General features: G+C 47.1%; 1 protein-coding gene and 1 non-coding gene across 4 annotated transcripts in view; both read right to left on the minus strand.

Annotated features, from left to right (window-relative positions):
- Positions 1 to 527: 527 nt before the first annotated feature.
- The window catches only part of CHD4 (chromodomain helicase DNA binding protein 4), a 30,322-nt gene continuing 16,231 nt past the window's right edge, over positions 528 to 14,618 (minus strand). For all 3 annotated transcript variants that reach the window (XM_059082615.2, XM_067008623.1, XM_067008624.1), the window contains exons 24-40: positions 14,270 to 14,507; positions 13,932 to 14,107; positions 9,281 to 9,461; positions 9,110 to 9,196; positions 8,930 to 9,018; positions 8,692 to 8,825; positions 8,216 to 8,360; positions 7,937 to 8,102; positions 7,576 to 7,673; positions 7,348 to 7,477; positions 7,024 to 7,095; positions 6,564 to 6,701; positions 6,201 to 6,309; positions 5,955 to 6,087; positions 2,223 to 2,418; positions 1,325 to 1,488; positions 528 to 1,142 (exon numbers count right to left, since the gene is read on the minus strand). In XM_059082615.2, coding sequence (XP_058938598.1) covers positions 1,125 to 1,142; positions 1,325 to 1,488; positions 2,223 to 2,418; positions 5,955 to 6,087; positions 6,201 to 6,309; positions 6,564 to 6,701; positions 7,024 to 7,095; positions 7,348 to 7,477; positions 7,576 to 7,673; positions 7,937 to 8,102; positions 8,216 to 8,360; positions 8,692 to 8,825; positions 8,930 to 9,018; positions 9,110 to 9,196; positions 9,281 to 9,461; positions 13,932 to 14,107; positions 14,270 to 14,507 — 2,274 coding nt within the window. In that variant the 3' untranslated portion in view covers positions 528 to 1,124. The remainder of the gene's footprint in view (positions 1,143 to 1,324; positions 1,489 to 2,222; positions 2,419 to 5,954; positions 6,088 to 6,200; positions 6,310 to 6,563; positions 6,702 to 7,023; positions 7,096 to 7,347; positions 7,478 to 7,575; positions 7,674 to 7,936; positions 8,103 to 8,215; positions 8,361 to 8,691; positions 8,826 to 8,929; positions 9,019 to 9,109; positions 9,197 to 9,280; positions 9,462 to 13,931; positions 14,108 to 14,269; positions 14,508 to 14,618) is intronic.
- Positions 7,758 to 7,897, minus strand: LOC131767528 (small Cajal body-specific RNA 11). The gene has a single exon (XR_009338736.1). It is a non-coding gene; the product is annotated as a small Cajal body-specific RNA 11 (non-coding RNA).

Below are 14,618 nucleotides of genomic sequence, written 5' to 3' on the forward strand. Positions count from 1 at the left end.
GCCTGCGACGCGGAAACCCTCTTCCTTGACCCCAGACCCCGCGCTCCCCCTCAGGTAACAGTCCTCTCTGCCCAGCTTCCCGTCTTGGAGGTCGGGAGGAAGGCATCTCGCGTCCTGACTTCATTCACGCAAGTTAACAGAAAAACCGACTTCAGCCTTTCTTCAGATAGACAGCAAGGTGGGTGCTTAGCTGTTAAAACTGTTCCAGCCCTTCGTTGGTTTTGTCTTCGCAACTCTGCGAGGAAGACCCCTTCATTTTATACGCGCGACGTCCACAGCCCGGAGAAGTCCGCTTCCGCACCCTCGCGGAGCCAGGAGGCCGCAGTGTGGGCTGTGAACCCGGGGGCTCCGGTGGCTCCGCGGTGCACAGGTGGGCTTGTCAACACGCGGCACGTGCAGTGGGAACTCGGCTCTTTGGTGAAATCTCAGGACACAAGGAAACCCTTCGTCTCCAAACACACATGTCCCAGGGCTCCCATCAGAAACACTCACCCACCTGCGCCTACACCCACACTGAACGAGAGCACTAAAATACAAGGAAACTTTTATTTTCAATTTTCGTCAAGAAATTTGCTGTGGTTTTTTTATGCTTTTGGTTTTTTTTTTTTTTTTTTTTCCACTTTATTTAATTCTAGCCACTCAGGGGCTGGAGCCGCTGGGTTCCTGGTATTAAAAAGATGCCAACAGAGGTAGCTGTGTCTCACCCAGGGGCCCGGCCCTCTGTGAATACCCCCCAAAAAAGGAGAAAAAACACAAAATAAACCAACAAAATAAAACCAAAAGGAGGAAGAAATTCTGATCATTTTCTTCAAGCCTGTTGGGAACCCGCAACAGTTTGTGTGTAACAGACGTTACAGTGGGGAGAAGCCAGGGCCCAGAAGGCCAGCCCGCCAGCTCCCCGCAGATGGCGCCGGCGCTACTGCTGCATGTCTCCAGCAGGAAGGTCACCACTGCCCCTCACTCCCTCCCCTCCCCCAGTGCTCAGTGGGGCTGTTCCTCTACAACTTGGAAGATGGGGCAGAAGGAAGGAGAGGGTCTCTCAGGCCCCCAGGGGAGAAGCTGGGCAAGGGAAAGTGAGGAAGGTCACTGCTCAGCGGTGGCGGTGGTATCATCAATCTGGATCTTCACTGCTGCTGGGCTACCTATAGGAAGAGAAAGCCAAGGGAGTCAGAATTCCAGACTCCAGGAACCCACCTGATCCCAAGGGAACTCACTGGTAAGCCAGCCCCACCTGCCCAGGATGTAAAGCTAGGGACAGACAGCAGAGTTAAAGTTCTAGAATGGCTCCGTTGGAAGAGCTGGCCAGACGAAAAAGGTCCTATACCTGCTGTGGAGGTGGTTCAGGTGCCCGGTTTGCCAGGCGACTGAGAATATTACGCTCTGACATCTGCAGCCTCACAGCAACTGGGGGAATTCGGGCAATAGTAGCTGGGAGTCGAGTCACATCGGCTTTCATGTCACTCAGCAGTTCTTCTAGCTGTTTCAGAACTGCAGGGGGAAGAAAAAGAGGTGGTGAGCCATGGTGGTCAAGACCGAGGTCCACCTTCCCATTAAGTGGACCACCCCCCCCATTACTTCTCAATGACCAAGTGACTGATGTGCTAGAGTACTGTCTTTTGTCACTGAGTCACCTGACCTGGCTCCACCACACTCAAATTCCTGTCCCTCATATTCCAACTGTCCATGATTCTGTGCTTTCTAAAGCCAACTGTCCCTTGATCCCTATTGTCTCTATTTCCTCCACTTCTTCAATAGCTATTCCTATTGTTTCCTCTTCCCTATCTTTCCTCTGCACCTTTGGAGCTGTCTCCCTCTTCCTTTATAACAAGCTTTCTTTTCCTCATTTCACCCTCCATCCCCCTCACAATGTCTTAACTTTAATTAAAAACAGAATGTTAAACGCAGTCTAGAATTTGACAAGATCTTAAGTCACCTTGTTACCTCTAAACTATCCCAGATCACACTATATTATTCTGCTTTGCTTTCCATCTCCAAGAACTGGAATACATTCAAGAGTTAAAAAGCAAAGAACTACTGTCCTTGACTGTCTTTAAGATGTTAGCTTCCTAAGAAGGGACGCAAGGATCCCCAGCACACCGTAAACTCCCAGACAAAGAAAGGGGCTCCAAAAAAGGCTCAGACCTGAGAAGTAGGTGTGTGTCGGGGAGGGGCAGAGGAGGAAGGAGGCCAAGTCCACAGGAGGCAGGGGAGCCACTGGCTACCTTTGTGCAGGACCGCATTTGCTGGCTTGTTTCCCGCCATCGACTCCTTGGACAGGTGCTGATGACTCTCTGCCAAACACTCCACCTCAGCAAAGCGGGTGTTCAGGGCCATGGAAGGGTGAGAGGGGTCCTCTGACATGTTCAGGTAAGCCGCCCGGCGCAGCTGCTCCTCAATCACCAGGGCTTGTTCTAAGAGCTGGACAAGAGAGAAACAGGAGATGGCAGCTGGACGGACACTTACTTTGCTCATTTCTCGTGGGCCTCTCAGAGCCCACACCTGGCCAGTTCAACATTCCATTGCCTTTTTCACCCCACTTTGAAGGTCTGTGTTTTTAAAGCTCTTTACCCTTTATTGATTCACTCTTTTTTTTTTTTTTTTTTCCGCTGTACGCGGGCCTCTCATTCTTGTGGCCTCTCCCTCTGCGGAGCACAGGCTCCGGACGCGCAGGCGCAGCGGCCACGGCTCACGGGCCCAGCCACTCCGTGGCACGTGGGATCTTCCCGGACCGGGGCACGAACCCGTGTCCCCTGCGTTGGCAGGCGGACTCTCAACCACTGCGCCACCAGGGAAGCCCTACTGATTCACTCTTATACAAAAATGATAAACTCAATTTAGAAAATACAGAATGTGTAAAGAATTAAAATCACAATTCCACCTCCAAGAGATACCGTTAACATTTTGAGGTTTTTTGCTACGTGCTTTTACAAAATTAAGATTCTATATATGTATTTATATTGTTTTCACTTAAAGTTACATAGTAAGGCTCCTCCCTTGTTATTAGCTGCTCTTTATAAAAGATGACTTTCCTCCCCCCCATTCTTTTTCAAATTCTTTTCCCGTTTAGGTTATTACAGAATACAGATGACTTAATGGTGGCACGGCAGTCCATCTACCCTATCACTTAAGTTGTTTTACTCTCTCAAATTATTCCTGTTGTTTCTTTTCTTTCATCTCTATATCTCACTCCCATTCCTTTCCTTCCTCAATAGGCAACCCTTCCAATATACCTACTGTGTGTCTTTTTGTGGGTTTTCTTGAAGACAGTATTGTTTCATGTGCACATTTCCCATTCACAGAATGTTTTTCTGTACATTATAAAATGCTTTTTCACTTCCCCACTACATATCTTTTTTAAAGATATTTATGTTACATTTATGTTACAAAATGTGTACTTTGTTGCTGCCAACTGCTTCTTAATGCTCAGTGATGTGAATCCACATTTTACCTACCACCCACACTCCCAATGTCACTAGGTTGCCTCCAGGCCCCACCACCAAAAATCATAATGCAACGAACACTTGCACATGTTACCTGACGGAGCTGTGTAAAACGACCTTTGAAATAAATTCCAAGGGACAGAATGTTGATTCATGACTTACGAGACTTATATTACTCAAGTATCCACTGGTTCTTAAAAAGAACGAATCCACTAGGGGTCAGGAAAAAGGACAGTATGAGAATAATGGACTGTTGTTTCTTCCAGAAGACCTGGCTGCATTCAGGCCTACTAACTTATCCCCAAACAGACAAAGCACCTGCTTTCAATCTATATACCACCCTGTCTCCTTCACCAACTCCCCTCCCTCTTGCCCCAAACTATGAGCTTTCTGCAGGAGCAGCGTTCTCCCAAGAGCTCTCTCCCCTCCTGGCGTCCGCCAGCACCTCTGTGCAGATGAGCCGCTGCTTTTCAGACACGCGCCTCAAGCACCGATGGTTGCTCTGCTCCCACTCGTGCATGGTGGGTCGCTTTGATCCCGCTTGTTTCATGCTGGTGCGAGTACTGGGAGGGTACTTACTTGTGAAAAATACCAAATGACTTGTGTCTAAAATGGAACTTAACGTTTTTTCTACAAACTGCTCCCTCTCCTCGCTTCCCTGATCTGCCAATGATAATTTAACTTTCTCAGTGACTCAGACTCAAAACTTCAGTTATTTTTGGAGTCTCACTCCTTTGTATCTCAAATTCAATAAAGTAACTCGGGGGTCAGCAGACTATGGCCTGCGGTCCAAATCTGGGCCACTGTCTGTTTTTGGATGGCCCAAGAGCTAAGAATGGGTTCTTCATTTTTAAATGGGTGAAGAAAAATCAAAGTAATAGTTTATAACGCTTCATACAAATTTTATGAAGTTCAAGTTTTAGTGTCGATAAATAAAGTTTTACTGGAACATATTCATACTTATCACCTGTGGCTGCTTTTGCACGCCATGACGGAGCTGAGTGTCAGTGTCTCACAAAGCCTGAATTACTCTGGCCCCTTGATAGAAAAAGTTCACTGACCCCTACAGTAAATCAGTAAATCCTGTAAACTCCTTGGTGTTTCATTCCCCTTATCTTTTATTTATTTATTTATTTAGTATTTATTTATTTGGCTGCACCGGGTCTTAGTCGCAGCACGCTGGATCTTAGTTGTGGCATGGGGGATCGAGCTCCCTGACCAGGGATCAAACCCGGGCCCCCTGCATTGGGAGCGCAGAGTCTTAACCACTGGACCGCCAGGGAAGTCCCTAGTTCCCTTTATCTTAGCCTTCTCATTTTCCACAACCAGCATCACAGACGAGCCCTTAACTACCTCATGACTATATCATAGTTCTGTAATCTCTTGAATGTTCTGTTTCAGTTTCCCTTGGTTGTATCAAAACCCTTCACAAACCCTCAATGGCTGCCCATGAACTATAAGGTAAAGTCCAAACTCTCTTATCTGGTGCCAAAAACCAACCTACCTGCCGACCTCCAGCCTTACTTCTCTCTCCAACGTACCTCCCACCATCACCAACACAAGTGTCTTCTACACCCCACCTGGACTATTTGCTGTTTCCAAACACCGTCAGTGCTACAGGCTTTGTCTTTGCCTAACCTCATTCTTTTGATCAGAGGGCCTTCTGTTTCTATCCGGCAATCTCTATTACGTTCACCAGAACTTCATTCCAGTGCCATCTTCTCCCTGGAGCATTTGTGAGCTCTCTCCCCACTCCCCACATCCCCTCTGGAGAACTTTCTGAAGGGTTTAGCAGTCTCCCTCGCATCACACAGAATGACATTCATTTGACCACACATCTGCCTCTACGTTAAACTGAGAGCTCCTTGAGAACAGGCACCAGGCCTGTCCCTAGCACATGATGTTTGAAGGTTTATTAGTGTACATTTCTTATTCCCCCAATTATACTCAGCATTAAGATCCACGTATCTCATCTCCATGGTATCCCATTATGATGGTCTGCACACAAGGTGCCCTTAATATGCATTTGCTGAATTCCTGAGGAAAACTCCCCTTCAGTCCTGGGCGTTATATCAGCCCTAGTGATTCTGAAAATGGAGCTCTACACCTTTGCGCCTGCCCCACCCTTCATCCACACGGACCCCGAGCAAAGTACCACCAGCCCACTGGCAGCCCTGCCTCCTCAGAGGTCCAATTCAGCCCCACCTCTGTATCTTTTCTGAACACTCCAGCCTACCGTGTTCCCCCAGCACACCCCCTGCACTGACTGGTCTGTGTCATGCATCAGGCACAGTCATCTTCAGCCCTTAACCAACTGGTTAACCTTCAGGTCTGTACGTGTTGATCTCTAATATTTAAGATACTTGGGAGCAAAGCCTTTCCCAGAATACAAAGCGAAGTGCACGGGAGAACACAATAATCAGCATGGCTGAATGGGCAGACTCCCTCCTTTAGTCCCTTCTGCACTTTACAGGCTGCCACTTCAAACGCTGTATTCCTCCCCGTCCTGCTCACCTTGAACCTTCGGGCTAGAAACTTATTCTTGATCTCTAAGAAATTGCCACGGTTCATTTCACCCTTGAAAGGCTCATTGAGGATAGCATAGCGCGGGTCATTCTGGATGTCCTGCCACCGGGCATAGCCGTGGCTGTTGGAAAATGAATTGCTCAGGAAAAACGAAACAAGGAAATTGAGAACTTCCACTGCGGACCCTAAGGACCCTTCGCCAGGGACCTGGGCCGCGGCCCGGGCAAAGGATACTGTATGATGCCGGCCAGCAGCCAGTAGTCGTGCCGTCGGTGCCAGATCTCGTACGTCTTCTTGGTGACTGTGGCCGCCCGCTCCTCGTTCTGCCAGAGGGAGTGCAGCTCTGGAGAGGGGGTTAGGGAAGGTTGGGGAGAAAAAGGAAGGCACACATCGGTGGGGGTTCAAAAAGCTTCTTATTCCTGGTCCCCAGATACCAACCTAACATGCCTCTGGCTTTCTCACATGGACCCCAGGGGGGTGTGCAGTCAGCCCGGCATTCTCTCTAGGAGAGGTAAAGTTTCCGTACCCTGGTTTCTGACAACAACCCCGGTGTCACCTCGAATCCATCTAACCCCAGTGGGCCCCTCTTTTGCATACCAGTAAAACCGCCATCTGCGATGTTGAACATGAAACGCTGTTTAATATTTTTCTTCTGCTTCTCATCATTCAGGTCCTTGGGGGTCTCTCCATTCTGAAGCATCACCTCTTTTTTCTCTTCTTCTTCTTTCTTCTCCTCTACAGGACACGCAGAAGAAAAATGTCAGCTCCAGACAGAAGCCAGCACCATAGCCCTTACCCATACAAAGCACCATATGCTACAAGATACCCAACCACCTCCACCCTTCCTCCACAGACGTGTTCTTAAACCCAGGAAAAGGTGCCACTGGCCCACTGACAGCCACGTGTGGGGAGAGGTGGAGTCTTTTAGCTTGGGATAAAATGATTATATGGGTATGGATGGGGGAACCTGGGGGTGGAGGGGTGTCCGAGAGATAGAGTCCTTCCTTTCCGCTTTAGAGTCCTTTTAGAAGCACAGTCAGCTTCTCCAAACACCCACCTTTGTCCTCCACCACAATGGGAGTCAAATCGACTGCTGACTTCTCCTCCACCTTCTCCACATCAGCAATACCTGGGAGAACAGATGGCACTGAGAGCATATCTAAGGAAGTGTTTTCTCCTCTGTTCTACACTATATCCTGAACCTAAATCTTGATGAGGAAAGTCAGAAAAGATGTCTTGAGAGAGAAAAAGCCCACAGTTTAAAATCAAGGGTACAAGATTCTTCAGTGTGTCACTTCCTCTGGACTTCCCTCCAGCCGGGCTGCAAGTCCAAGAGCAACTGTGGCTCACAGGGATCTGTAGTGTGTGACAATGTGCGTACCTTTGGGATCTGTCTCCATTGGTTCCTCTGTTCTCTCCTTGACCTCTGCCTTTTCCACTTTCTCCTCTGCCTTGGGAGGCTCAACAAGGACCTTTTCGTCCTCTGAGGCAGGGGCAGTGGGCTGTGTACACTTCAAAGGAAAGAAGAAAGACGCTGAAGCAGACAGGCCAGCACCCAAGAGGAAGAACAGGCTTATCCATCTGCCTTTGGTGTGGCATCCAGTCTTACCTCCACAGTGGCTTCAGGGGCTGCAGATTTCACTTCCTTTTCTCCTTCTGCACTGTCTTCTTCTTTGAGGCTATTTTCCTCTATTTTTATCCCATCCTCTGCACACCAACAATAGACATTCATTAGGAAGAAGGGCCCAGATCAGAGAGAAGATCACACCTTCTCAGTTTGTCTCATCTTAAACTGTCCTCTCGCGCCTTTAAGAGCCAGCCCTATTCTTAGGACAGCCCTCCTAAACTGAGAGGGAGATTGCTGTGTGTCCTGCCAGATGCCCCTGTTAGAATTGAGTACAGGGAAGCAGAAAAAGCAAAGGCCAGGACAAGAAGAAGAGGAGAGAAAACAGCAGTCCAGGCAGACTTACCAGCAGGTGGGGCAGGTGCAGGAGTATTAGGCTGTGTGTCTCCTGGAGTGGAGGGTGTGGGAGTCTTTGGGGAAGGTGACCCTGGCTGTGACATTTTCTTGTTTTCCTCTACTTCCGCAAGTTCGGGCATGCTCCAGCGCCCATTAACATGTTCAAACTCCTGAACCTACAGCAATGGGACAAGATGCTGAAGACCCAATTCCATCTAGGTTCCTTTCCTGTTGGCTCTCCAGTTTCACCTGGAAACCCCTGAACGATGGAGGGAGGTTCAGGGCTCACCTTCTTGCGAATCAAGGACATGACACCAATCCTAGTAAGGACGTGCTGGCGAGACAGGCCTTCTCGGGGCACACCATCAGCAAAGGTCTCGGCCCCGTCTGCCCCCGGCTCACATAAATGCCGCATAAAAAGAGAGACATAAGCCCTGTGGTAAACAAATAGAGAAATGGGTTAAACAGCAATCATGCCAACTCGTAGGTCAGATTCTTTCCCACCCGCAGTCAGGCGTCACCCCAGACAACAACCACGGCTCCATTTGGGGTAAAGCCCGCCGTCGCGCTGAAAGCCGGCCTCCAGACCCCACACCGCGTCCCAGGTCCTCTTCCAGGGGAGCGAGGAGCACAAGGAACCCTATCACCAACGGCTTCGCTTGCCGACGTCAGCAGAGGAGACAGCCGGTTTCCTGCACAGCCTGCACTAGTGACCAGAGACTAAAAGCCCTTGCTCTACATCAGTCATTCTGGCTCTCAACTTACTTGAACTCTTTCTCTGACTTGCCTCGCAGATCTCTCACAAGCCACTGGGTGGTAAAAGCATCCTGAGGTGGCATCCCGTATCGCATAATCGCATTAAGAAAGGCTTTTCGCTGACGAGCATTAAAGCCAAGAACCTGGGGGGAGAAGGAACCTAGGTGAGAGAAGGGGTAGACCTTACTCCACCAAAGACCCGACAGCAGGGGGCACCCAACCTTCCCTAGAACGGAACGGTACTTACTTCAATATTCCCACCAACACGGGCCAACAGAGGAGGCAATGGCTTATCTTTATCGTTCCGCAGGCCCTTGCGACTGGGCCTGCGGGGAGCTGCAAGAAGCAGAGGATGCGTGAGCAAGCCTGACGGCGGTACTGGGCGAGGCAGTATTTTAACAGTCCAGCAGAGAGGCAGCGCCCTCACCTTCTGAACGTTCATCGAAGTCTTCATCACCTTCCTCTGAGGCCACTGAATAATCGGACTGGTTGTCGGACTGGTCGTCCTGCCAATCTGGAGGGAGAGAGGGCAGATGAGCGGGGCCCACTGCTCTAGTGGGACGGCCCACGGGTGGGGGGCGGGGCCGGCCACACACACCTCGGTCCTCCTGGGAGCCGTCATTGTAGTTGACCTGCTTACGGATTCTTTTTCCTTTGCCCAGATTGCGGGCCAGATCTTCTTGCTGCTGCTCATAATGGTGCCGCAGCAATTTCTCCCAGTAGTCAGGATCCACGCTTTCTTCCTGTTTTATGATTTCCCGTTCTACCTCCTCTTCCTCCTGGGACAGAGGGAGGGCCAGGGCTCAGGGGTGCCGAAGTCAGCCCCCCCAGCCGCCCCTGGTCCTCACAGTCCCCGTTCTGCTAGCTCCTTTGCATGGCTGGGCTCTGAAATACGCGCTGGGCCTGCCTGGACCTAAGAGCTTAAAAGACATTTAATTGACAGGACGAGGTTCCTCGTAACTATGTTTAGATTAGCAGTCAAAATAACTAAAGAAAAATATAGGATAGAGCTGTTATCACAAGAGAAGGATGAAGAGACAGGATGTTTTCTTTTAACCCCTTTTACTGATGCATATACAGTTGCAAGACAGTAAAATGAAGAAAAGAGAGGTTACAGCCTTAACAAGGTAGAATGGAGAAGCTTCTGAAATACTGCAGAAGATTTTCCCAAGAGATAAAGTAGAAGGGCCATAAGCCCTTTCTGTTCTTCATAAGCTTCATAAAAGTTTACCAACTGTGAAAAAAAATTATATATATCCTCTTATATCCCAATAATGTTTATGCTCCTTTGAAAGTCTTACTTTTTTTTCAGATTGTTTAGGACCACTAATTCCAAATCCCTTACATTAGAATTAAGCTGCTGCTAACAGCATAATACTAGAAACAACCTCAATATCCATCATTATGGAACTTGAATGAATTATGGGGGGTGAAAAGGGTGAAGAGAGTCAAAAGGTATAAACTTCCAGTTATAAAATACATAAGTCATGGTGATTTTATGTATAGCATAGTAACTACACTTAATACCGTACTGCATGTATGAAAGTTGCTAAAAGAGCAGCTCTCAAAAGTTCTGACAGGAAAAAAACGTATAACTGTGTATGGCGACTAAACTTACCGGGGTGACCGTTTCACAAAATATACAAATATCAAATCATTATGTTGTACACCTGAAACTAGTATAATGGCATATGTCAATTATATCTCAATTTTTTTAAGTAAATAAATTATGGCACTTCCACACAAGGACATATTATACAGCGAATAAAGGGGTGGGGAGGGGGGGCAGCTCTTTAGGTACTGATTTGGACGAAATCTTCCAAGATTTATTAGGTGGACAAAAGTAAAATACAGAATGTCATGTATAAGAAACTACTTTCCTTATGCAGCAACATGGATGCAAGTAGAGATGATCATACTAAGTGAAGTAAGTCAGAAAGAGAAAGACAAATACCATATGATATCACTTATATGTGGAATCTCAAATAGGACACAAATGAATCGACGTAACAAACAGAATCACAGACGTAGAGCACAGACTGGTGGTTGCCAAGGGGGAGGGGGTTGGGGGAGGGATGCAGTGGGAGGCTGGGGTGAGCAGATGTGAGCTTTTATATAGAGAACGGATAAACAACAGGTCCTACTGTAGAGCACAGGGAACTGCCATAGTGGAAAAGAGTATATATAAAATAAGAGAATGTATATATAACTGAGTCACTTTGCTGTACGGCAGAAATTAACACAACATTGTAAATCAAATATACTTCAATTAAAAAAAACAACTACTTTCCTTAAAAGGAAAAGGAAAAAAGGCGTTCGTGTGTATATACATGTGTATGTATATATACATATATATGTAATTTGTGTGCACATAAAATAATTTATAAAATAAATATCACTTATTCCCAGGGAGGGAGCTAGGTAGCCAAAGGGCTGGAGTAGGAAAGAGATACTTCTGTAGCTTTTGAATTTTGAACTAGGTGAATTACAGTTGACCCTTGAACAACACAGGTGTTGTTTGAACTGCATGAATCCATTTATATGCAGATATTTCTCAATAGTAAGTACTACGATACTACATGGCCCATGGTCAGTTGAATCTGCAGATGGGGAGGAACCACAGATATGGAGGGCTATACTATCTATTCAAAAAATAAAATTTAACGGGACCTAATGAAACTTAAAAGCTTTTGCAAAGCAAAGGAAACTACAAACAAGACGAAAAGACAGCCCTCAGAATGGAAGAAAATATTCGCAAATGAATCAACGGACAAAGGATTAATCTCCAAAACATATAAACAGCTCATGCAGCTCAATATTAAAAAAACAAACAACCCAATCCAAAAATGGGCAGAAGACCTAAATAGGCATTTCTCCAAAGAAGACATACAGATGGCCAAGAAGCACATGAAGAGCTGCTCAACATCACTCATTATTAGAGAAATGCAAATCAAAACTACAATGAGGTGTCATCTCACACCAGTTAGAATGGGCATCAGAAAATCTACAAACAACAAATGCTGGAGAGGGTGTGGAGAAAAGGGAACCCTCTTGCACTGTTGGTGGGAATGTAAATTGATACAGCCGCTATGGAGAACGGTATGGAGAGTCCTTAGAAAACTAAAAATAGAACTACCATATGACCCAGCAATCCCACTGCTGGACATATACCCTGAGAAAACCATAATTCAAAAAGACACATGCACCCCAATGTTCACTGCAGCACTATTTACCATAGCCAGGACATGGAAGCAACCTAAATGCCCATCGACAGACGAATGGATAAAGAAGATGTGGTGCATACATACAATGGAATATTACTCAGCCATAAAAAGGAACGAAATTGGGTCATCTGTAGAGACGTGGATGGACCTAGAGACTGTCATACAGAGTGAAGTAAGTCAGAAAGAGAAAAACAAATATCGTATATTAACGCATATATGTGGAACCTAGAAAAATGGTACAGATGAACCAGTTTGCAGGGCAGAAATAGAGACACAGATGTAGAGAACAAACATATGGACACCGAGGGGGAAAGGCGGTGGGCGGTGGGGGGGTGGGGGGATGAATATGGCGATTGGGACTGACACGTAGACACTGATGTGTATAAAATAGATAACTAATAAGAACCTGCTGTATAAAAATAAAATAAAATGAAATTCAAAAAAAAATAAAATAACATTTAAAAATATTATAGGGCTTTCCTGGTGGCGCAGTGGTTGGGAGTCCGCCTGCCGATGCAGGGGACGCGGGTTCGTGCCCCGGTCCAGGAGGATCCCCCGTGCCGCGGAGCGGCTGGGCCCGTGAGCCGTGGCCGCTGAGCCTGCGCATCCGGAGCCTGTGCTCCGCAACGGGAGAGGCCACGACAGTGAGAGGCCCGCGTACCGCAAAAAAAAAAAAAAAAAAAAAAAAAAAAAAATTATAAAGTAAATCGCAGCCTCAGCCACTAATAAGAGGGCTGTCTCTACCTGTGTGGTCATCAGGAGCGGTCGTCAGCGGGAGGGAGAGTGCCACTCCTCCCTTCCAACCACTTGGCACGTTCTGCCCCAGTCAGTCCCTCCCATGTGCGGTCACCACCCCGACAGGAGGGCAGTTTTGACTGAATACTACTGGTCTGTAGACCTGTCAGACTTTTCAGCCACAGTTACACCCAACTGAAGTTTAGTAGCATCCCTTTCAAGAACAAAGATAATACGTATCAGAAAAATACAACCAAAAAAACCAAACAAACCAACAATAACAACAAGACGGATGGCTCTGAATTGGAAGGATGAGAAAAGATGGCAAAAGGACCGCCAGAAACTGACGCCCATTCGTAGAACCCTGACCTGGGTGTGCTACAAGAGGACCAGAAGAGAAAGCAATGTTTTTTTCATTTTACACCCTAGATATCATTAGGAGGAAAAAATTCATTAGAGAGGGCAAGCATTTATAACTGAGTATGTTTTGTTTTCTACTAAAAAAAACCCAAGAAAACAAAAAGGGAAAACAATTCTAAAGTTTTAAAAAGCACGGGGGGGGGGGGGGGAAGCACAGGGAGATAGGCTAAGTATGTATCGTATCTCCTACCTTTTCTCCAGAGAGACTTGAGATGGCAATCCAAAATTTATTTATAGGGCTAATAAAATACATAAGAGAAAATAAGATGAGATTCTGATAAAGAAGAGCTAATATAGGGCTTGGCTTCCCTGGTGGCACAGTGGTTAAGAATCCACCTGCTAATGCAAGGGACACAGGTTCGAGCCCAGGTCTGGGAAGATCCCACACGCCGCGGAGCAACTAAGTCCGTGCGCCACAACTACTGAGCCTGCGCTCTAGAGCCCGCGAGCCACAACTGCTGAAGCCCGCGCGCCTAGAGCCCGTGCTCCGCAACAAGAGAAGCCACCACAATGAGATGCCTGCGCACGGCAACGAAGAGGAGCCCCTGCTCGCCACAACTAGAGAAAGCCCACAAGCAGCAACAAAGACCCAATGCAGCCAAAAATAAAAATAAAATAGTTATTTAAAAAAAAAAGAAGAGCTAATACAAGTGTTTTGAGTGTGAAAAGTGGCTGGACAGCCACGTCAAAGATGAGAATGTGATTTGCTCATATGTTACAGAATTTCTCTTCACAGGAAGAGGTATATCAATTCAGCAATGTACTAATTTGCCTACAGATGGTTTCTTCTCATCTCAAATACCATCGTGGTCTCAATTCCAATTTTTGGACCAATCACCAAGCACAGCATTGCTTTGGACTCATACTCACCCCCATTTCTTCTTCTCGCACCACATACTGGGCCACTTTGAATGAGCTCAAATATTCATTCATGCCCTGCAATTCCGTATCTTCTGTCTCATCCTGGTTCCGGTCCAGCAGTCGCTCAATGGCCTTATCGTCGTAGTGGATAACACTGCTGTCTTCCCCCTCTTTGTTGTCTCCTCCTATAAAGAATCAGGGGTCCATACCCCCAGTTAACGTCAGCAGCTGCAGTGGAAAAAGCAAGTCCCAGAGGACCCTAGGTCTGAGTCTCAGGACCCTAGACATCAAAGATACCCTTTAGAGAAGCCAAGGCCCACACCAAAACAAACTCCTGCCTAGCTCACCTCCATCTGTGGCTTCATCCTTGAATAGCTCCTCAGTGCCAAACTTGAGGATGTCATCAAGCTCCTGTTTGGACATGGATCCAGTCTTGGAGCCCAGCCCAGGCCGAACAACTAGATGCGTCAGCATCATCTTCTTCTTTGCCACCTGCGTGATGCGCTCTTCTACCGACGCACGGGTCACAAACCGATAGATCATCACCTTCTTATTTTGCCCAATACGGTGAGCTCTGCTAAAGGCCTGGTGGAGGTGTGCGCAAAACGGAGGCAAAAACTGAAGTAATCCTATTTCCTTACTTCTACTCTTGCCCTGACTTCCACATAATAAGTTAAATCCAGCATGAGGCAGGAG

The sequence above is a fragment of the Kogia breviceps genome, chromosome 12 (genome assembly GCF_026419965.1).
Source record: "Kogia breviceps isolate mKogBre1 chromosome 12, mKogBre1 haplotype 1, whole genome shotgun sequence".
Classification (NCBI taxonomy): domain Eukaryota; kingdom Metazoa; phylum Chordata; class Mammalia; order Artiodactyla; family Physeteridae; genus Kogia; species Kogia breviceps.